This window comes from Microcaecilia unicolor, chromosome 7 (assembly GCF_901765095.1).
Source record: "Microcaecilia unicolor chromosome 7, aMicUni1.1, whole genome shotgun sequence".
NCBI classification, from domain to species: Eukaryota; Metazoa; Chordata; class Amphibia; order Gymnophiona; family Siphonopidae; genus Microcaecilia; species Microcaecilia unicolor.
The window spans coordinates 219,256,708-219,279,901 of NC_044037.1; the positions used below are offsets into that span (position 1 = coordinate 219,256,708).

At 42.4% G+C, this 23,194-nt stretch overlaps 1 protein-coding gene across 1 annotated transcript in view; it reads left to right on the forward strand.

Annotated features, from left to right (window-relative positions):
* Window positions 1-23,194, forward strand: part of PDE11A (phosphodiesterase 11A) — a 544,360-nt gene that overhangs the window by 291,872 nt on the left and 229,294 nt on the right. Inside the window, exons 8-9 of the mRNA XM_030210333.1 lie at window positions 1,776-1,843; window positions 11,169-11,261. Of these exons, the coding sequence (XP_030066193.1) occupies window positions 1,776-1,843; window positions 11,169-11,261 (161 nt within the window). The remainder of the gene's footprint in view (window positions 1-1,775; window positions 1,844-11,168; window positions 11,262-23,194) is intronic.

A 23,194-nucleotide genomic window follows, 5' to 3' on the forward strand; every position in this document is an offset into this window, starting at 1 on the left:
TCCAGGAACGCCCCTGATCTGCCCATTCCCTTCCTATAGCTATGCCCCTTTTAATCTGCATATAAAATTTACTTACATGCCTAAATACATACATGCAAGTTAAAATTAATGCCAATTAGCGGTGATAGTTGATTATTAGCACCCACTTATTGGCGCTAATTGGCTCACTTATCAGTTAAATTGCATGCACATATTTGCATGTGCAATTTTGAGTGCCATATATAGAATTAGGGTGATAATGTATGATTCCTATTCTGAATTCTTTTCTGTAGTTTGAAATATGAAACAAAGCATAAAGGAAATAATCTGATAGATTCAACAGAACATTTAGCAAGATAACAATAAGTATTCAAACTTTAGTAGCTTTTTCTCTCAATGGAATTATGCATGTATTGATTCTTCAAATGGTGATTTACATACAATTTAGAAATCAAGCCTCCAGAAGATATGGAAAGCAGATAGTTATTCATAGATGACTCAGTAGCCTTTGTACCAAAATGTGTTAGCTGTATAAGATGAGAATAAAATAGTGCATACTGTCAAGAAACTTTGTCCATTCCCTCCATAAACAGCTAACATGGAAGGTGACATGAAATGGGAAGGGAATATGCCTTACAGTTACTGTGGAAGTAGTTACCATGGAGCCGATATTCAGACTGCAGTAGTTAGCTTGACTAATTCCCGAGGTCAGCAGTGATGCCGGATATTCAATGCCAGGCTGTTTCTAGTTTAATTTTGGCCGCTAAGAACATAACAGGCCAAGCTGATATTCAACACAGGCCGGCTAAGTTCATAGTGGCCAAAGATAGACCTGTAGTTGACGTGGCCAGACTTATCGGGTGATACACTGAAAATCGGCGGATATCAGGTTATATCGCATGATATAACCAAATATCCGCTAAGCGTTAACTGGGAATATTCAGCGGGAGACAGCTGGCTGTCTCCCGCTGAATATCGGCAGATATCCGGTTAAGTACCATTTAACTGGCCAGGTGCTATTCCTGGCTGGTTAAATGGTTTTGAATATCTGCTGGCATGTGTTGACTGTTAATGCAGCAGATAACATGGAGCAGTTAATGCCACCTCAGGAGGTGTAAATAACTACATTGCTTTGCCTGCTGTTTAGTTAGTGTGCAGTAAAGAAACTCTGGGACTGTCCCCTATAGTAAACAGAACAAACAGGGGACGACCAAGGAAATGCCAACCAAGGAATACTTATTAAAATTATCCAAAGATAAGTCAACTAAAAACCACACAGTTCATAAGGATCTATACAATCTATTAACAATTGGTTTCAAGATTCAACGCACTATTTAGCTGTGACTGCAAAAGTGAAAGTAACTGCTGAAAGAAACACAGCTGATTTATAGATTGTGCTTTTCTTTGGATAATTTTAATAAATACCCCTTGGTTGGCACTTCATTAGTGAGTCTCCTTTTTGTTCTGTTTACTCTCCTTGTTTGGTTTTGCAAAGAGGTCACTTTAGCTTTACTGTCCCAAATGCAAAGGTTAACCCGTGGTAACTGAAAAATCTTACTTCACTTTAGTAAAAAGCCCATGAATGTATTAAAAAGGAAAAGAGAAAGTTTAATTACCCGAAATGGCAGTGCAAAAATCAACGGAATCCTCATTGCAGTTGTGAGGATTTACCTAATTTCCACCAGGAATATTTTGGAGGTTCATCTTTCAGTGTAAAATGAAGGCAGAATGTGATTGTCAGATCTGAGGCATAGTGCCATGCATTAATATTCTCTGTTCATGAACTGTTCCCAAAGGGGTAGCTCAAGTGCTGAACAGGCTCGATGGAAAGCCTTTTGATGATGCTGATCAACGACTCTTTGAGGTAGGAGCTGTTTCATCCCATTGCATCTGTTAGTTCAGTACACATCCCTGAGCAGTCTTCAGTAGGTATATATGTACAAGGGGATCACAACTTTGGTACTGGTTTTGAAAAAGTTTTTCTACTGTCATTCAGGATAATAACATAGTAACGTAGTAAATGATATCACACAATTCAATGAAGAAACTGTTTATGAACAGTTTGAAAAAGTACTTCCTAATGCTATTCCAAAGCAGTGGAGCAGCCATGGGTGGGCCCGAGTGGGCAAGGACCCACCCACTTTGGATCAGGCCCACTTAGGGCTGAGCACCCTTGCTGTGAGTAGTGGGGATCTCCAAGCTCTGCTAGTTGAAGTCTCCCAGCATCTCTCTCTCCCCTCCCCTCTGCTGACAATCTGGAATCTCTTCTCATCTCTTAATCCCCCCACCCCACGTACCTAGAGGTCACTGGTAACATAACATAACATAAGAGAATCTATACTGTGTCACACCAATGGTCCGTCTAGCCCAGTTTCCAACAGTGGCCAAGCCAGGTCACAAGTACCTGGCAGAAACCTAAATCGTGGCAGCATTCTATGCTACAAATCCCAGGGCAAGCAGTTGCTTCCCCATGTCTGTCTCAATAGCAGACTATGGACTTTTCCTCCAAGAACTTGTACAAACCTTTTTTAAACCCAGATACGCTAACTGCTGTTACCACATCCTCTGGTAAAGTTCCAGAGCTTAACTATTCGTTGAGTGAAAAAATATTTCCTTCTATTTGTTTTAAAAGTATTTCCATGTAACTTCCTTGAGTATCCCCTAGCCTTTGTACTTTTGGAATGAGCAAAAAATCGATTTACTTTTACTCATTCTACACCACTCAGGATTTCGTAGACCTCAATCATATCTCCCCTCATCCGTCTCTTTTCCAATCTGAAGGGTCCTAACCTCTTTAGCTTTTCCTCATATAAGAGGAGTTCCATCCCCTTTATCATTTTGGTCGCTCTTTTTAACCTTTTCTAATTCTGCAATATCTTTTTTGAGATACGGCATCCAGAACTGAACACAGTACTCAAGGTGCGGTCGCACCATGGAGCGATACAGAGGCATTATAGTATTGTCGGTCTTATTCACCATCCCTTTCCTAATAATTCCTGGCATCCTGCTTGCTTTTTTGGCTGCCACAGCACATTGAGCAGAAGATTTCAGCATATTATCTACAACAACACCTAGATCTTTTTCTTGAGTGTTGACTCCCAAGGTGGCCCTAGCATCAGGTAACTATGATTCAGATTATTCTTTCCAATGTGCATCACCTTGCATTTGTCCACATTAAATGTCATCTGCCATTTGCTTGCCTCGTCTTCCAATTTCCTAAGGTAGTAAGCACTGATTTACACATGCTGCTCACGCCAGCCCCAGAACCCTTCCTCTGATGCAACTTCCTGTTTCCACATAGGCAGGATCACATCAGAGGGAAGGCTCTCGGTTGGCACGAGTAGCATGTGTGAATAGCTACATACTGCTGGTGAGCTCCAGAAGTGAAAAGACATTTTAAAAGGTGCATGGGAGGGAGAGGGTTTGAGAGATAGGGAGAGGTACTGGATCACCGGCAGGATTGGAGGGGAGAGAGAGATGCTGGTTTGCTGGTGAAGTAAGACATGGAAGAGAGAGGGAGAGATGCTGGGATGGGGTAGGGTGGTATGGAGAGAACATTTCGTGCCCACCCACTTTGTACTCAGGCCCACTCAAAAGCGGCCATCTAGCTATGCCAGTGCTCCTAAGGCACTTGCATCTACCACTTCCCCGCCTCTAGAAAAGATTTGATTGTATATAAATACCTTTCAAGTATTTAAATGTCTGCATCATATTTCCTCTATCCCACCTTTCCTGTAGGATATACATACTCAGGTCTTCCAGTCCCTTCTCATATCTTTTGGCACAAACCTCATACCATTTTTGTTGTCTTCCTTTGAACTGCTTCAAGTCTTTTTATGTCTCTAGCATAATCAAGTCTCTAGCAGTTCAAGTCGGATCTCACCAACGACTTGCACAGGAGCATTAACACCTCCTTTTTTCTGCTGGCTATGCCTCCCTGAATTTGGCCTAGCATTATTCTGAATACAGCTACTGCCTTGTCGAATGCACTTATTTATTAGGATTTATTGGCTGCCTTTTTGAAAAGATTTACCCAAGGCGGTCTACATTGTTTCGCTGCTTTGAGATCTTCATACACTATCACCCCTAGGTCTGTCCCAGTCTGTGCATATCAGTCTCTTGCACCCTAGCACATACAGCTCCTTTGGATTTCTGCATCCTAAGTGAATAACTCTGCACTTCTTTGCATTAAATTTGAACTGCCAAACATTAGACCTTGCTTCTAATTCTTGTTGATTACTTCTCATGTTGTCCACTCCCTCTGGGGTGTCTACTCTGTTGCAAATTTTGGTATCATCCAGAAAAAGGGAAACTTTTCCTTCAAATCCTTCAGCAATGTCACTCACAAATATATTGAACAGAATTGTCCCCGGTACCAATCTTTGAGGCACTCCACTACTCATCTTTCTTGCATCTGAATGAATTCCATTGATCACCAACCTCAGTCATCTGTCAGTCAACCAGTTTCCAATCCAGTTCACTACTTCGATCCTAACTTCAGCCCATCAAGTTTATTAATGGGACTCCTAAGAGAAACCATGTCCAAGATTTTGATGAAATCCAAGTAGACTATATCTAGTCTTGGAGTGGAGGAGTGGCCTAGTGGTTAGAGCACCAGTCTTAACATCCAGAGGCGGCTGGATTCAAATCCCATTGCTGCTGCTTGTGATCTTGGGCAAGTTACTTAAACCTCCATTGCCTCAAGTACAAATTTAGATTGTGAGCCTTCTAGGGGCAGGGAAATACCCTGTGTACCTGAATGTAACTCACCTTGAACTACTACTGAAAAAGGTGTGAGCAAAATCCAAATAAATAAATCTAGTGCATGTCCTTAATCCAGTTCTTTAGTCACCCAGTCAAAGAAACCAATGTGATTCTTTTGCCTCTTGATGTTCAGTAGTATAGTGATTAGAAAAGGCACCATAGAGATAGAGCAGGGTGGGCTGCAAAGGACCTTAAACCAGTGGCATTCCTAGGGGGGCTGACACCTGGGGCGGATCGCAGATGCGCCCCGCCCCCTGGATGCAGCGCCCCCCCCTCCCTGGTGCAGCGCACCCCCCCCCCCGGCAAAAGGACACCCCCCCACCCCGGAGAAAGAACCCCCCCGGGTGCACGCCGCTGGGGGGGTGCCGCGCGGTGGTCAGCTTCGTTTGTTTCCATGCTCCCTCTGCCCCGGAACAGGTTACTTCCTGTTCCAGGGCAGAGGGAGCATGGAACGAACGAAGCTGACTGGTGCGCGGCACCCCCCCAGCGGTGTGCACCCGGGGCGGACCGCCCCCACCGCCCCCCCCCCTTGGTACGCCACTGCCTTAAACTTGTCACATTGTCACCGAAGTGCTGGCTTTTGAAAAGTGGGCTGACAGCTGCAGTCACAGACAGGCTGTAGATGCAGTTGTATCAGTGGGACAGTTCATGGGAGCAATATGCAAGGATGGAATAATAATAAAAATGAAAAAGCCAACACTATTTGCAAGAACAAGAAACTTCAAATGAATTCTGTGAGGCTCAATATCCTGGGGGCATTCTGGAACTCAGCATTGTTGTACCCTAACCAATTATTATTATTGATTCAGTGAGTTATTTGTGATGGCTTTCGTCTCTGTAAAAGATATGTTTTCCATTATCTTGTGCTTATTTGTTCAAGTGAGAAACAAAAAATTGTTTCTAGAATGGAAAACCACTGTCTCTCTTAAGGTACATAGAGGGTACTTCTATAAAGGGGCAATTATTTTTAAGTACCAAGAATGCACCTATTTGGAGCATTCACTTCACTGGCTTCCGATCAGGTACCGCATACAGTTCAAACTTCTCCTACTAACCTACAAATGCACTCGATCTGCAGCCCCTCCTTACCTCTCTACCCTCATCTCCCCTTACGTTCTTACCCGTAACCTCCGCTCTCAAGATAAATCCCTCCTCTCAGTACCCTTCTCCACCACCGCCAACTCCAGGCTCCACTCTTTCTGCCTCGCCTCACCCCATGCTTGGAATAAACTCCCTGAGCCCATACGCCAGGCCCCCTCCCTGCCCATCTTCAAATCCTTGCTCAAAGCCCACCTCTTCAATGTCGCCTTCGGCACCTAACCACTACACCTCTATTCAGGAAATCTTGACTGCCCCAACTTGACATTTCGTCCTTTAGATTGTAAGCTCCTTTGAGCAGGGACTGTCCTTCTTTGTTAAACTGTGCAGCGCTGCGTAACCCTAGTAGCGCTCTAGAAATGTTAAGTAGTAATAGTAGCTGATTCCATAATGAAAAAGAGGTACTTACATCTCTTTATAGAATACATTACAGTCTCGATTATTCAACCTTCACTCTGGAACTCGCTGCCGGAGGATGTGGTAACATCGCTTAGTGTATCTGGGTTTATAAAAGGTTTGGACAAGTTCCTGGAGGAAAAGTCCATCGTCTGCTATTGAGACAGACATGGAGGAAGCCACTGCTTGCCCCGGGATTGGTAGCATGGAATGTTGCTACTAATAGGGTTTCTGCCAGGTACTTGTGACTTGGATTGGCCACTGTTGGAAGCAGGATACTGGGCTAGATGGACCATTGGTCTGGCTCAGTATGGCTATTCTTATGTTCTTACCCCTCCCCCGACCCTCCCCCTGGTGATGTTATCATGTTGCTGTTAATAAACAAAATTTTAAATACAGATGTTTTTTATGCATAAAGTATGTTTATCATGCATTTTTAAGGGGTTACCATTGCTTTCCATATTATCCAACTTTTCACTTATCTGACAGCAGTCGGTCCCATTTACGTTAGATAGTGAAGACTGTACTGTACTAGGGTAACAGGTCAAATATGCATCTATATTTTAGGATCAAGCACTTATACAAGCCATAGAGCTGGTGTAAATGCTCATACATAGTTTATAACTGTGTACCCTATCCATTCTTCTCCCAATCTCGCCCATCTGCAAAATATGTATGTGCCATTGTTTCATTTTCACAGAATAGTGCTTAGTTGGGGAATAGGCATTTATGTTCTTACGGCCCTTGTTTTAGAATCTCTGTTTACGTTTTGCGCATATGAAAAACGGCATTTAGATATCCATTTTGCACGGATGTCCAAATCCCAATTTTATAAAGCCAGGATATGGATATCTAAAATTACAGTACATTCCTTTGGCAAGGGGCAGTGTTGAGCCAATTACTCATCGAAAGCAATTAACTACGGTTACTTTTAGTTCTTAGCTTAAAGAAATTAGTTATTGTAACTAAATTACCCTTGTAGAAAAGTAGTTAATTACAGATTACAGTTACCAGTTTAGAGTAACTAAATACTTTTCTTTTACTTTTGACCCCAACATGGAAAATAAAGACAGCATATGTAAATTCTCAAATTGGACATAATTCAAAACTAAAATGAAAATAAAATGATGGTTTCTACCTTTGTTGACTGGTGATTTTGTTTTCCTGATTATGTCAGTCCCAATCTCTGGTTCTGCTTCTCTCTATTTGTGCTCTTATCTCAGTTTCTAGCACCTCCTGCCCATTCACTATTTCTCTTCTCTTCACTTCTTGCCCTACACCCATCTTTGGCATCTCCATCTTCTGTCTTCCCTTCCCTTCATCTCCATCCATCAGAACTGGTTAAAAGCTCTATACCTCCTACAATGGGGACTGCAAAGGATTTGGTTTTTATTTATGTGCTGCCTTGGTCTGCCCCAGATCCAGTGACTGCTGTGGCCGCTTCTCCACCCTGCTCAGCTCTGGTTTGGCAAGGCTTACCTTGCCCGGGAGCTTCAGGATTTTTTTTTTGTTATATTAAAGTTGGATCTGTAAGTCTTCTCTAGATCTGAGGAAACCTCTGGATCCAACTTCAATATTAAGAAAAAAAATCACAAAGGTGGAAACATAGTCAGGGCAGCCATAAGATACAGGGCAGATTGAGGCAGCAGTGGATCTGGGACAAAGCAGGGCAAGTTGGAGCTTGTGTCCAAGGCAGCAGATGATCCAGGGCAGCTGGATCCTCCGTTAACCTCATTGGATCAGGTACAGCTTTTGCATATTACCTCCATCCATGTGCAGCATTTCCCTTCTCTTCTCTTCCCCTCCAACCCATGCATGTTCATTTCCTCTCTCTCTTTCCTTCCCTTCCATCCATGTCCAGCATTTCTCCTCTCTCCCCTCCCTCCAGCATCACCCACTCTCTGTATCTCACCTCCTCCCTTGGTGCAATATCGTCTCCCTCTCCCCCTCTCTCTCCCCATTTCTCCTCAAACGTTTCTTCTACTGCTGCACCTGCACTGCTGTGCCTCTGAGTCTGGGCCTCTGCCAGCAATGAAAAAACATCAGGCCCCGGTGCCAGTGCTAACTTCAGCGCCGAGGAGCGTTAGAGCCCGCACACTTGTGAAGACCCTGTTGGTTCTGCCCTCTCTGACATGTATGTATCAGAGGGGGGTTAACAAAAGGGCCTCCATCGGTGGATAGGCTGGAAGACTCCTTGGTATTGAAATTAGTGCTGGAGCCAGGTCTGGTAATTTTTCGTTGCTGCCAGGGGCCCAAACTCAGAGGCATGGCAGTGTGGGGGCAGCAGTGGGAGGGCAAGGGATCCGGGACACCTCATTGCCTTCTTCAGTCTCCCTACTTCTTTGTTGTCTTCTCTCCGAGTGAAATGCTGCAGCAGCAGGAACCAGGAGCAGGAGCAGAGCTGCACCTTGCGGCTGTTTGATCCAGGTTAGGGGTATGGAAAGAGCAGAGTATCGCAAACAGTCATTTTTTCATGCCATTACCATTACCAAAGCAATTGTAATTACCGATAACGTGATACTGCAAAACACTGGCAAGGGGCAAGGTCTACGCGCATTTTTGGTGAGACTAGAGAGGGGCCACAATAGAGACATCCAACTCTGTTTTCTATGTCCAAAAAGATAGATGTTGTTATTTAGATCTGGTACTTGACATGTACAGGAAACAGAAAGATTTTCTGATTGAGCAGCCAGTCACTAGAGGTAAGTCACCTCCTTAATCTCCCAGTGGTTCCTGCCCCCCTCCCTCTCCCAGTGTGAAACTACCAAGTGATACAGGGCTTTATGACAGCTTCAGGAAGTATGGACATTTATGGTACAAATTTTTTTTAATTAACTTCTTAATAGACTTCCATGTAGAGTTGAGGAGTAGTCTAATGCTTAATTCAGTTGATTAAAAACCAAGAGAAGCAGGTTCAAATCCCCCTTCAGCTGTGTGTGATTTTTTTTTAATTGTGAGACCTCCAGGGACAGCCACCTAAGTCTAGGCATCTCCTTATAGAGTTACCCTCCATAATAACAACAAGCCTCAGCGTAAATCTATTCTGTCTGTAGGATGATAAGCAGGGGCATAGCTACCATTGAGCAAGCCCAGCAAAATGCTCAGAGCTACTCACTGGTAGAGGTCACCTACAGTTGATCTTCCCTCCCCACCTTCATCTGGCATCCCTCCCTTCTTCTTCCCTCCTCCCCCCCTCCCCATGCAGTCCTTGAAAATTGTAGCAGCTGGCCAGCAGAGGCAGTAATGTAAACAGGCTGCCTCTGCCTGGCCACGCCAGGGTCTTTGCAATGTCCCGTCTCTCTGATGTAACTTCTTTCCTGTGTATATTGCTGCCTCTGCTGGCCATCTGCCATGAATTTTAAGGATCGCTGTGGACGGGGGGGGGGGGGGGGGGGGGGGTTAGAGAGATGCCAGACACTTAGAAGGGTGGAGGGTGGTTAGAGAGATGCTAGAATTGCAGGGGAGATAGAGGGGAAGAGATGATGGACTTGAGGGGGACAGAGAAGCAGAGGAAAGAGAAGAGACCTGGAGCAAAATGACAGCAAGGAGAGATATGGTACCTGGGGAGGGGGGGCAAGGAAGAGAGAGAGAGAGAGACTGGACTAGGAGGATAGAAGCTGAACTAACAGAGGGAGGGAGAGCGAGAGAGATGCTGCACTGTATTGGGTACAGGAGGAAGGGAAGACAGAAGGGAGAAGCTGGACATGGGGAAGGAATGGGGACATGGGGAAGAAATGCTAGGAATAGAGGGATCATATGGACAGGGACACAGAGGGGCAATTCTGCACACAAGAGGAGGAAAGGGGATACAGAGGGAGTATGCTGGACAGAGTAAGATAGGGACACAGAGGACAGATGCTGAATATGGAGGGAGGGGGGAGGATAGAGACAGCAACACATACGGAAGGCACTGGAGAGGACAGATAGGAACACAGCAGAAAGATGGCTAGTGGACATAGGGAGAGAAGAAATATCAAAAGGACAGGAGACCCTGGAAAGAGAGTTAAGAAAAAACAGAGAAAAGCAAAAAAGAGACACTGAGACCAAAGCAATGCTTAGACATCAAAGGTAGAAAAAAAGTATTTTTCTGACTTTATTAATTGTATTATGTTAGTTTTGGAAAATGTGCATCTCTGATATCTTGCATTTCAGTTTCTATTTCTATTGCTATGACAAGTTTTCTCTGTAGGTCTGGAATCTGTTTCTTTTTGCAGGGTTTGTTTACTAGAGCTCTGAGGGGATTTCTCCTCCTCCTCCCCCCTCCCCCAGTCTCTACTACCTTGGCAGAGATGGCATTATAGAGGGTTCATCTTAATTTTTCTTCCTGGAGCTCATTCAGTCCTAGCTATGTCACCGATGATAAGTTTTCTTTCAGATCACTTGGAATGATGCATATGGGGGGATCGATATTCAGCTGGCATCGCTCAGTATTTTGCTGACCACTGCTGGTGCTAAGCCCAGAAATTCAATGTCAAGCCATGTCCATGCACCGGCATTGAATTTCTGGATTTGCTGAGCCAGCTATCACATAACTGGTTGAGTGCGATATTCAGCACTTAAGCAGCCTTGAGTTACAGCTGGAAGGTAGAACTGACTTTTATGTGGTTAACCCAGCTGGTTAAATTCTGCATATCAGCACTTATTTGTTTATGATATTTATACCCCACATTATCCCAAACTGTCAACCAGTTATTTTCAGCAGCACTAATCAGTTACGTGCTGCTGAAAAGGACTGGTTAGCCCTGAACAGGAGCTATTAAATTGCATTGAATATCACCCCCATAGTTTATAATTCCAAATTGCTTAATCTAAATTATTATTTGTATTAACACAGGCATACTTTTGTTTGGGTACGCCTATGATTTTGAGTACATATTTGCATTAACAATATGTATTTTGTTGCTTAGAATAAAAGTGATTGTATTTTTCAGGCTTTTGTTATTTTTTGTGGCCTTGGCATCAACAACACGATAATGTATGACCAAGTAAAAAAATCCTGGGCAAAGCAATCTGTGGCTCTTGATGTAAGTACTCAATATTTTAAAGAGATATAATTACAAAATGAACAATTCTGATCTCTTTATCAAGTTTGCTTCTAAAATGCTAAAAAAAACAAACCCAAAGCTTTAAACAGCAGGGTCTTCTCTGGAATGAAATACAATTAGGTGAAGAAAAAAGAAGATACCAATAAGTACTAATAATTCTTTTTGACTTCTCAATTATTACTAATTTGTTAGTTGTATTGACTGCTGTTCTGTTTTTTCAGGGGGGGGGGGGGGGGGGGAATATAATAGCAGCATAACTGTGCAATGAAAATGAATGCATTTTCTGTTTCCAAGATTTTATGTTGCAACATGAACCTTCACAGAATAAATCTAATTTACTTTTATGCCTGTGGCTCTAGAGAGTTTATAAGATTGCTAATAACCCATCACGACTACTAGGGTGAGTTATTTTCAATGTAATCACCCTGACTGGGATAACTGAGCAAACAAACTTCTCTAATATTCTCAATCGAATTTCCATTTATTGGATATAAGAAGGATTTCTTACTGGGTTTAACAATAAACAACAATATTTCAGCTAAGTCTCACTTTATCAATACTCTACAGAGCACAAGGTCTTAATTTCATATCCTTCACCATGTGGACAGATTCTTGTAATACCAAATAAATTCAAGGGTTAAGATATATGAAGTTGATCAGTTATCTTTCACATTGTAATTTATTTTCTTTCAACAACAACGAAAACTCACAGGGGATAATTTATAAAGTTTCCTCCACATATGTAAAAAGTATGCATATAGGCATTGCCATGGTCCTAGTTATTAGAGCAGAGGTGGAGTTGCGATATACATGTATATTTTATAAAATTGTGTATATACAGAGTACATATACAAAGTTAAACCTTTTTTCAGTGCATGGGCATTTGTGCACTATTGAAGTTGGTTCTGAGTGCCTTTTATGTAAAGACAATTTTGGCTTTCTCACGTGGCGGGGCATAATCGAAAGGGACATCCAAGTTTTGTTGAGGATGTCCTTGCAAAACATCTCGATGGAGGGGCGGGGAAACCCGTATTATCAAAACAAGATGGACGTCCATCTTTCGTTTTGATAATGGAAACCAAGGACATCCATGTGTTAGGCACACCCAAGTCCCACCTTCGCTACACCTCCAATATGCCCCCTTGAACTATGGTTGTCCCTGTGATGGAATGCAGTTGGGGACATCTAAAATCGGCTTTCGATTATACCGATTTGGATGACCCTGTGAGAAGGACCCCCATCTTCCGATTTGTGTCAAAAGATGGTTGTCCTTCTCTTTCGAAAATGAGCTCAAGAGAAGAATGCCCATCTTTTGACACAAATTCTCAAGGGATAATTTCACACCGGACAGTCTTTCAGCCTCCTCGTCAGCTCACGGCTTAAAGGCTGTCCGGTGTGAAATTATCCCTTGAGAAAGCTATACAGAACGAAACAGGCACCTGTCGGGGTTGCAGTTACACCTGGACATACAGATAAGTGTTGTAAAAGATACCTCCATTAGTATGAAACGTTAAGCATAGCCGTTACAGTGTGGACATTGTCTGATAATTGATTGAACACATGGAAGTTGATAAATGTTGCAGCAATATTATGTAAAAAAAAAAACTAAAAATTAAATAAATGAAGAAATGAGAAAAATCAAAATTTAAAATTTGAATATTAAGAGAATAATCAAAAGAGGTAGGTCAGGGGTCAGTCTATGATTAAAATTGTCACAAAATAGGGATGCACCTTATTGGTGAAACAAAAATCGTCCCGGTGACTATATGAGACTTTCCCTGAAAATCCTATTTGGAAGCTATAAGTCACTCTTGCTTTAAATTCTACTACTTTTTGTATTATATATATCACAGTATTAGTAGAGTAGCGCCGTAGTAGTTTGACAATATTTCTAGGATATGCAGCATTAGATGGTATTGTACTGTTTTGGGATCTTGCCAGGTACTTGTAACCTGTATTGGCCACTTTTGGAAACAGGATACTATCCCAGTATGGCAACACTTATGTTTTTATATTCTTATGTAACTCAAGGAAGCTCGGATGAATTCAATTTTTATTTATTTCTTTGTTAATATTTAATCACCCTCAGTTCCCCAAAAGAGCACTTTGACTTACAATAAAAACATCAGATACAATAAAACAAAACAGTCATATAAAAAGCTCATAACAGCAGGAAAGTTTTGAATAAAATATTTCCCTCTCCTCATCAACCTAGAATGCAAAGGCTTGGAACAAAAAACAGGCCGTCATGGATGTCCTAAAAGTTAAGTAATGTTGCTCCTGGTATACTTCCAGGTTTACAGAATTCTTCAATACAGATGCATAGACACCAAAATCTCTTTGCTTGATTTATGGCTTTCTTTCTTTCTTTTTTTAATTATGGATTTCTGTTTGGTTTTCTATGATTCTTAATGCCTAACCATTAATAAATGACCCCTTAAATAAAGATGTAGACATAACAGACATCTCAGAGATAAGCAGTAGGATACTTTGAAACTTGGGTACAAAATAAATATATGAAAATTATTGCACATTCAGGCTTACGGAGGCATGGCAATATTTTATTTTATTTATTAGGATTTCTTAACCACCTTTATGCAGGTTATCCCCCACACCATGCTTTTGTTTAGGGCTGGAACTGCTATTCTGTGCAGGTTACCCTCTTGGTATCTTTGTTTAGAGACCTTTTATGCTGACCTATTTGAACAGTTGGTGACAGGCAGCTATAAATGATTTTAATAAAACAAAACCAAAGAGGAAGACAACAAAATTTAGAGATGAGTCATATCCTACAAGCACTCAAGCTTCTACAACTGGTAGCTAGGATATATCTTTAATAGCATGGAAGGAATAATTAGGAAAACTAGAGGAGGCAATCGGTTCTTATTTGCCATTGTCTACTATGAGTATAATTGGAGAACTTTTAAAGCCAGTACGCATATGTTGTATCAGTTTTCTACGGGAAAGTATGCGCATACTTTCCTATTAAAAATAAGCCTATAGAAAGTACCAGCAGACAATTACACCTGGAATGTGGTGAAAGGATCCTTTCAGGACCCTCACTAGCCCAGTATGCTTTTGGTTTCAGGACCATATCAACTTAGTTTAATAAGATGTATTCCATTCTGGTATGTACAGCATCCCCTGCTGGGATGACTGTAATGGTTCTGACTGCCCTTATATAAGCCAGAGACCCCTGGGGTGTGGTGTGGGTTTCTGTCGTTGGATTTGTGTAGATGTGCTAAAAGGAAGTGCTTTTAATTGAAACTCAGCCATAGGGCCTACTTAGTTTGTATCCAGTGTTTGTTTATTACATCATTTGATATATTGCCTTACTAGGAATCCAATCAAAATGATTTGTAATAATTTAAAAATAATAAAGTGAAAAGAAAAGGGAAAAGGATAGAACAGGGGGAAAACAGGGAGATGTAAAAGGGAGAGAAAGAAAATAGGCAAAAAGGAATGCACTAGAAGGTGACCAAAACCATTTTTTCCCCAGTTTCAGCCAAAACCAAATCTATGACTGAAATTCTCCACTCGGTTTTGATCGAAACTGGCCCAGCCCCCAGAACGGGAATAGCCCTCACTCCCTCCCTCCCTTGAACCAAAGGAGCTCTCACTTCCTCCCAAACAGAAGGATCCCCCTTCCCGGACCAATCCATAGGCTCCCTCCTCCCCCCTGGTCTACCACTTATCTCCTGGTAGTTTAATGGCTAGCCAGGGCAGGAATGATTCCCCAGTTGCTCCTGCCCATGCCATCTCTACAGTCAAAATGGCTGCCATGACTTCCAGCGACAGTCTTGTGAGATTGCTTCTGGAGGTTATAGCAGCCACTTTGAACTTGGAGCCAGCATTTATTGAAACTTTCTAGACAGAATAAAGGCCGTTATTAGGACAGCTTTCAAAGGAATTTGCCCAGATAACTTTTATACAATCTATGTAGCATTGTAGCTTTATGTGTGACTTCTCTGGTAGTATAACTACGTACTGTTGCAATTTCAGCATCACATTAGCAATTAGCACTTTTAGCAGCTACCAGTGACATATGTGGCTGTTGATAGTCATTAATGGACGTGTGGTTTAGGAAGGGGGCGTGAGGGTTTCATTGATGAAACCCTCACACTCCCTTCCTAAACCACATGTACGAACCAGAAATGGTACTAAAATACAGGGCTCAATATTCAAAACAATTTCCACTAGGAGGCTAGTTCAATGAAAATAATAAGTCATGTTAATCGGAAAAGGAAAATTATAGCACTGCTATCCATTTTTACCATGAGCAAGACAAAAGAGTCTCTATACTAAATGGTATTAATGATATTGGAAACAGCACTTCCTAATAGCACTCTTAATGGGTACAGGCTAGTTTAACTATGTTAACAGTGTTTAATGCATATAACCTAACTTATAATAGAGTTAATGTGTAATCTTTACTAATGAGGTAATCAGATATAAAACTATGCAAAGTATTTCATCACCTACTAGCATGGCAGAAAAGCATGATCGCCAAAGGCTTCACAGACACATTATTTGCATTACAAGGGGGAGTAGATAGATTTTTGTGATACTTTGCTCATGCATGCATGCACTTTAGCATCTGCAGCAATCCGTGTCTCATCTGCATCTCATTTAAATTAGCTGTTAGTATGCATGATAAACTTCACATTTAACATGTTTATCAGCTATGTTATCAGTCTTTATTACATCACCTCAAACGTCCAGGCCTAAATTTTGGAAGGCATTAAAACAGTTTTGCATTAATTTACTTCACTTGCAAACTTGTACAAACTTTGCATGAAAATTTATCATCCTTGCTTGTACAGTTTCATAGTATGAATAATGTTGCTTATTTTTCAAGCAGATGGCCCAGATATGGGCTGATTTGCATAGACTCAACAAAAAAGATTATTACTGTGAAAATGTTTTTGTTTTTTGGGTTTTTTCTCTTTTTTTTTTGGTTTATAGTAGGCGGTTTTAGATGCTAATCAGAGTTCTTGTACAACACTTTCCATTTTTGGAAAAATATTGACATTTTTAGTACACTCCAGCTCTGAAATATATTTATTCTTACGAACTATATTTACAGTGGGAACATGATTTAGTTTAAAAGTTGCAGTAGAACATATTGTTGAGATATTGCAGGCTGTCATTACAGCAGCTTGTTAATTAAAATTTTATTTCACATCAATGAGTAAAGATTCATTTTGTAATGTGGAAAAGGACACTTGTCACTGCAGAGATGAAGTGAAGTTGGAGGATGGGAGGATCCTCTTATTCTTATTTTTTTTCTTTAGAACTTATACCATTTAGCATATTAACTGTTTGAATAATAATTTGAGCCAGCAGTGGTGTAGCTACAGGTGGGCCCGGGTGGCCACAGGCCCATCCAGCAGTGGTGCATCTCTGACATAACTGGTGGGGCTCCCCAAGCCCTGCCAGCTGAAGACTCCTGGCATTTCTACCTCCCCTTCCTCGCAGGCTTTTAAAGCCTTCATTTCTTTGCTGGCAGCGAGCAGCAAATTATACTTGCTGCTTGCAGTGCCCCATGCCTTCCCTCTGATACAACTTCCTGCTTCCGCACAGGTGGGACGAGGTCAGAGGGAAGGCTTGGAACCGTGTGTGTGCCATTGCAGGTATGAGTCACTGCTTTCTGCTGGCAAAAAGAAAATGAAGTTTTTAAAATGTACAGAGGGGAGGGGAAAGAGATGAGAGATGCCCTGTTGCCTATGGGGGTGAGATGCCAAGTGAAGAACGGGGTTCTCATGCCCACCCATTTTGGGCTTATTCCCACCCAAAATTAGGTGCCTTGCTACACCCCTGGGCTGGAGTATAGCTGATGAAATGCAGGTCTCTACATTATTATGCCAGACATAAGATACTTTTTTGGGTGGTCCATGGTTAACATGGAGTATACAGTTCCCTCCCCCCATCAGCATGTCACTCTCCAATGTCATTCAGATAGTAGTGATGGGAGTTTTATTAAAATTTGATATACCACACTTAGGTAACCATCTAAGTGGTTTACAATTAAAATTATAAGAAGTTTGAAAAGAACTACAAAACCAATAGGACGGAAGAATCATGAAACAAAGTTAAGAAAAAAAAGAAGGAAAGATACATTAAAGGATAGGAACTAAACAGACTATAAGAGAAGGAAGAAAGCAGATTTCAAGCTACTGTGCACTATTCCATACCATATCATTATGCAAAATGTTAAATGTTCACACTGACCATGATTGGGCATCATGACATCATCTCCATGCCTGGTGTCTGTTAGGGATATTGGTTCAGTTTGGGCTCAGATCAATTACCTGTTTAGTTTGTTTCCAGATTCTGAATTATTTGGATCATTTGTTCCATTCATTCTTTTCTGGTCAATGGGGCAGGCAATTTTGCACACTAACAATCGGGGTTTCAATCTATTTTTAAATCAAAAGTATTTAATACTTGCTGGCAAGCATCTCCAACAGAGGAAACAGCACTCCAAGTGATGAAAAGTGCCATGAAGACCCGGGCACCAAAAGAGAAACAAAGGGTATGAACAGTGGCAGAAGACTCAAAGCCAACATGAGGTGAGAAAAACAGTATCAGTATTGGCAGGAAAATACCAAAGAACCAAGAAAGAGTTAAAGTGGCACCAGCGTTGGTATGAAGACTCCAAAAGGAAAAGTGTGTAACTGGGTGCCCACATTACATAGTTTATACTTTATTATCCACTTCTACCCTAGCTGAGATCATATTTAACCATCTCTCTGACCTCGTGTGCAACTTTCTTTAAATCAGTCACTTTACTTTCTAATTCTTCTTACTCTCTTACCAATCTATATGTTACATCTTTGCTTTACCCTTCACTATAAATGAAAATGTTGTATTACGTATTGTGTTGACATTGTAAGTAGTATACGATGCCATACTTTGTTTTGTTATTTGAATATTTTTACTGTTCTAATTGCCTATTGCGCATGTTTGTTCTATTCTTACTGTACACCACCTTGAGTGAATTCCTTCAAAAAGGCGATAAATAAATCCTAATAAATAAATAATTATCATTTACTATACCTCCCGAGCTAACTTGCAGATCTGGGCGGTTTACAAGGAGCTTCTTTTACTAAGTGGCAGTAAGCCCAACGTGGGCTTACTGCTCACTATATAGGAAGGACCGCCAGGCTACCGCAGCAGCACAGCGGTACTTACCACCCCTAGCAGACCGTCATTTCTGGCACTACGAAAATTTATTTTTGTACCGCCGGAGTGTACCCAGAGGTAATTTAATGCGGGAGCCCTTACCACCACCTCAATGGGTGGTGGTAAGGGCTTCCCCCCACGAAATGGCCACGTGGCAAGTTCTTTACTTGCTACGTGGCCATTTCCTACAGGAAGACGAGACTTCCCTTTTATCAGCTGTGGTAAAAGGGGGCCTCAGCGTACGTGTAAAACACTAGCCGATGCCAGTGCTGGCCCCCTTTTGCCGCAGCTTGGCAAAGGGGGCCCCTCAGCTCTTTACGTGTATATTTGCTTATCAGGCTACAAAACCTCTGGAGCTGTCTACCAGCTGACCTGACATTTCTGATCAATGACAAAAGTTTAAGAAGGGTTTAAAGACATTACTTTTTGAGAAGTATGTAGCAAAGAAATGATCAAGATTTTTGATTAGGTTTTAACTTGACGTATTTTATCTTTTGTATCCTAGACATTTTGTGTTCTAGTTCTCTTTCTGTAACCCACTGTGAACTATATGATTGGTATTGGCGGGCTATAAGTTAATTATCTATATCTGTAAAAAATATAGATAGGAAAAGAACTACAATATGCGATAGGAAAAAACCATGTCACACACATAGAGAGCGAAGCCACACTAAGTAGACAGGGAAGAGCTAAAGACCATGAGTCAACCCCACCCCCCACCCCCAGTCCCCCGACTCAAGTTTGCATGCTAGCCATTCCCCCAAATGCAGCAGCCCCTCAGCAGGAGCAGGAACCCCGACCTGGACCCCCCAACCAGCGACACCCGACCCAAGTTGGGGGGTACTGGAGATCTGGTGGACCCCCTAGCATCCTCTCAAATGTCCCTGGTGGCCCATTGGTCTGCAAGTCAACTCCCCCGACCTGGTGGTCTAGCGGCCCTTTTCCCCACCTCCTACCTTCATTGGAGGAGGGAAGTGGCCTTCTTCCTCTTCCATTGGCGCTGCCTCAAAATTGGCGGCGCCCAGCCCTGCCCAGTGCATCCTGGGATGCGCTGGGCGGGGCTTCACACCACATAAGGGAGGGGCTGGGGAAGAGGGCTGCCAGACCACCAGGTCAGGGGGGGGGCTTGACTCGCGGCCCACTGGGCCACCAGGGCCATTTGAGGGGATGCTTGGGGGGGACCTCCAGCCCCCGTGTTGTTGGGGGGATCCGGGTCAGGGTTCCTGTTCCTATGGGGTGGGGGCTGCTGCTGCATTGGGGGGAATGGGGGGGCTGCTAGCATACAAATGCATGCTGGACAAGGCTCACCATTCCTCACCAATGGTCTGCAAACCCTAATGCCAACTCCAAGCTGGTGTAGGGCTTGCTGCGGACAGCACACCAATGTTTGGTGTGCTGCTCGTTGATCATTGGGGAGGAATACATTAGCATGCATTTGCATGCTACTTGCGCTAAGAGCTCTGTTTTGCATGCATTTGCATGCTAGTTGCATTCAGAGCCTGCAAGTGCATTGTTTCACACACTTGGGGGCTCTGTTCATGGGGTGGTAGCAAATGCAGGCGCTAGTATGGCGCTAACAGCCTCTACTGCCTGCATTTGCTTCTGATCATCGGCCCATAAATGGGTAGATTTTGGACTTGGAAAGACTATACAGTGATCATTGGTCGAATGAAGGAGCTGAGCAGGTGAATGAGGGATAGTCAGTGTTGATAGATAATCTGGGAGGTCTAATCTGTGGGCTTTGAAAGTAACTGTGAGTAACTTAAATATGATCCGTAGCTAATGGAATTTCAGAAACAATGGAGAAACATGATCAAACTTGCGTGCATGGCATAATAGTTTTCTAGCGGAATTTTGTATGGGTCTCTTTACATTTGCATGCGAGCAGCCTAGTTAGATGATATTACAGTAAATGGAAGTATAGAACACAGCACTTAAATACAAAAGTGCCTTCAGGTCGTCTAAGTGCTATTCTGTAATGGCACAGTGTGTAAATGCAAGGGGTGTACACATGGGTGGAGAATGGGAGGAATATTTATTTATTATTACTTTTCTACCCCGCTTTTTCCCAAGAAAGCTCAGGTTCAATGTGGCATAATATGAGGAAGTATTTAAACACAGAGCTTACCCAGTACTGTCAGCTATGCACATTTCTGCAACATTGACCATTTCTTATTCTCCTATTTGCCTTCTTCATTCCCCACCCCCTCTCTGTTTCCTTTCAGATAATTGTCACCATCCCACGTCCTGCTTTTTCCCCCTTTCCCTTTTTTTAACCCCCCCCCCCCCCCAGCCCTGTTGTGGTTGCCCTGGTTTGACTGCTTCATTTCCTTTCCTATCGCAATGATGTAGTTTCTTTCCTTCCTATTTTATTTTAATTTGTAAACTGCTCAGTTCTGTGAGGTCCCTGTGTCTTATGGGACTCTTTCAATTGGCTTGCCTTTTTTTCTGTGCATGCTGGGCAAGTTGCCCCTGCCCCCCCCCCCCCCCCCCCCCCCCCACACACACTTTTCTCTCCATCGGGTCTGCTCTGTGAACTGAAACTGCCTATGCTATATTTTGCTATATGACCCTCTGGGCGGTATAACAAGTTTTCAGTAGTAGCTCAAGGTGAGTTAGATTTAGGTACACTGGGTAGTTCTCTGTACCTGGAGGGCTCACAGTCTAATTTTGTACCTGAGGCAATGGAGGGTTAAGTGACTTGCCCAAGATCACAAGGAACAGCAGTGGGATTTGAACCAGGCACCTCTGGAACCCTTGTCCACTTGTTCAGAACCCTTATTTTATCATCCTCACTTTAATATTCCCTTATCTCTTGTTTGTCCTGTTTGTCTGTCCTAATTAGATTGTAAGCTCTGTCGAGCAGTGACTGTCTCTTCTTGTTCAAGTGTACAGCGCTGCGTACGTCTAGTAGCGCTATAGAAATGATAAGTAGTAGTAGTAGTAGACATGCCAGCTCTATGGCTGGTGAAACTTCAGGTGTATAAATGTAAGGCACGTTAGCATTTTATAACAGGATCTGGGTGCCCAGATGCTGTCATGCAGTAGGTTCTCAATGCATGATATCAAGATGCCTAAATGGAGGAACTCACTTATAGAATTGCTCCTGAAATCCTCTAAATGTAAAGATACACAAAAAGGATAGTTTAATCGGGAAATAAGCCAATCACAGTACTGAAACCGTATTAGTTACACTCATGACAAAGCTCAAACAACTGATAGCAAACGGGAACAACATACTACTGTTACAATTCAACATGTCAAGTGCATTTGATATGGTTGACCATGGAATTCTATTACACATCCTCGAATACTTTGGCATCGGAGGCAACGTCCTCAACTGGTTTAAGGGGTTCCTAACCACACGCTCTTACCAAGTGACATCAAACTCGGTCACATCAGCTACATGGAAACCCGAATGTGGCGTTCCACAGGGATCCCCCCTCTCACCGACCATATTCAATCTAATGATGACTCCCTTGGCCAGACTACTATCGAATCAGAACTTGAACCCACATATATATGCTGATGATGTAACGATCTTCATTCCATTCAAACAAGATCCAAGGGAAATCTCCAACGAAATCAAGCATAGCCTACACATCATGAACTCCTGGGCAGACGCATTTCAGCTGAAACTTAACGCAGAAAAAACCCAATGCCTTGTACTCACCTCATAATACAATAAATTCACCACCATCAACACACCCAATCTAAACCTACCAGTTTCGGATACCCTAAAAATTCTAGGAGTCACCATTGACCGACACCTAACACTTGAGAATCATGCTACAAACGTAACCAAGAAGATGTTCCACTCAATGTGGAAACGAAAAAGGATTAAACCATTTTTCCCAAGGTCTGTCTTCCGCAATCTGGTACAATCACTAGTACTCAGTCACCTGGACTACTGTAATTCATTATACGCTGGTTGCAAAGAGCAAATACTTAAAAAAACTCCAGACAGCCCAGAACACAGCGGCCAGATTAATATTTGGCAAATCAAAATATGAATGTGCAACACCACTACGAGAAAAACTACACTGGCTCCCACTTAAAGAACGCATCATGTTCAAACTTTGTACCCTAGTCCACAAGATCATCCATGGAGACGCCCCAGCCTACATGTCAGACCTAACAGAACTACCCCACAGGAACGCAATAAAATCTTCTCGCACTTTCCTCAATCTTCATCCTCCCAATTGTAAAGGTCTGAAATACAAAGTGTTGCATGCATCTACATTTTCCTATATGGGCACGCAGCAATGGAACGCACTACCACGCAACCTGAAAACGGTCCATGATCTGGCCAACTTCTGCAAACTACTGAAAACGTATCTCTTCGAAAAAATATATCACAAAGATCAACATGTGTAACTGCACAATCTTTATTATAGATAGTAATGTCTTATAACATCTTTTGTTATAATACAACCATGTACTTTTTTTTTTTGTTACATTTGTACCCTGCACTTTCCCACTCATGGCAGACTCAATGTGGCAGGCAATGGAGGGTTAAGTGACTTGCCCAGAGTCACAAGGAGCTGCCTGTGCTGGGGAATTGAACTCAGTTCCTCAGTTCCCCAGGACCAAAGTCCACCACCCTAACCACTAGGCCACTCCTCCACTCCATGTAACCCAAACCTTCTATAAACCAAATGTATATTTCTACTTTCTATTTCCAATATTCACAATGAATTGTAAGCCACATTGAGCCTGCAAAGAGG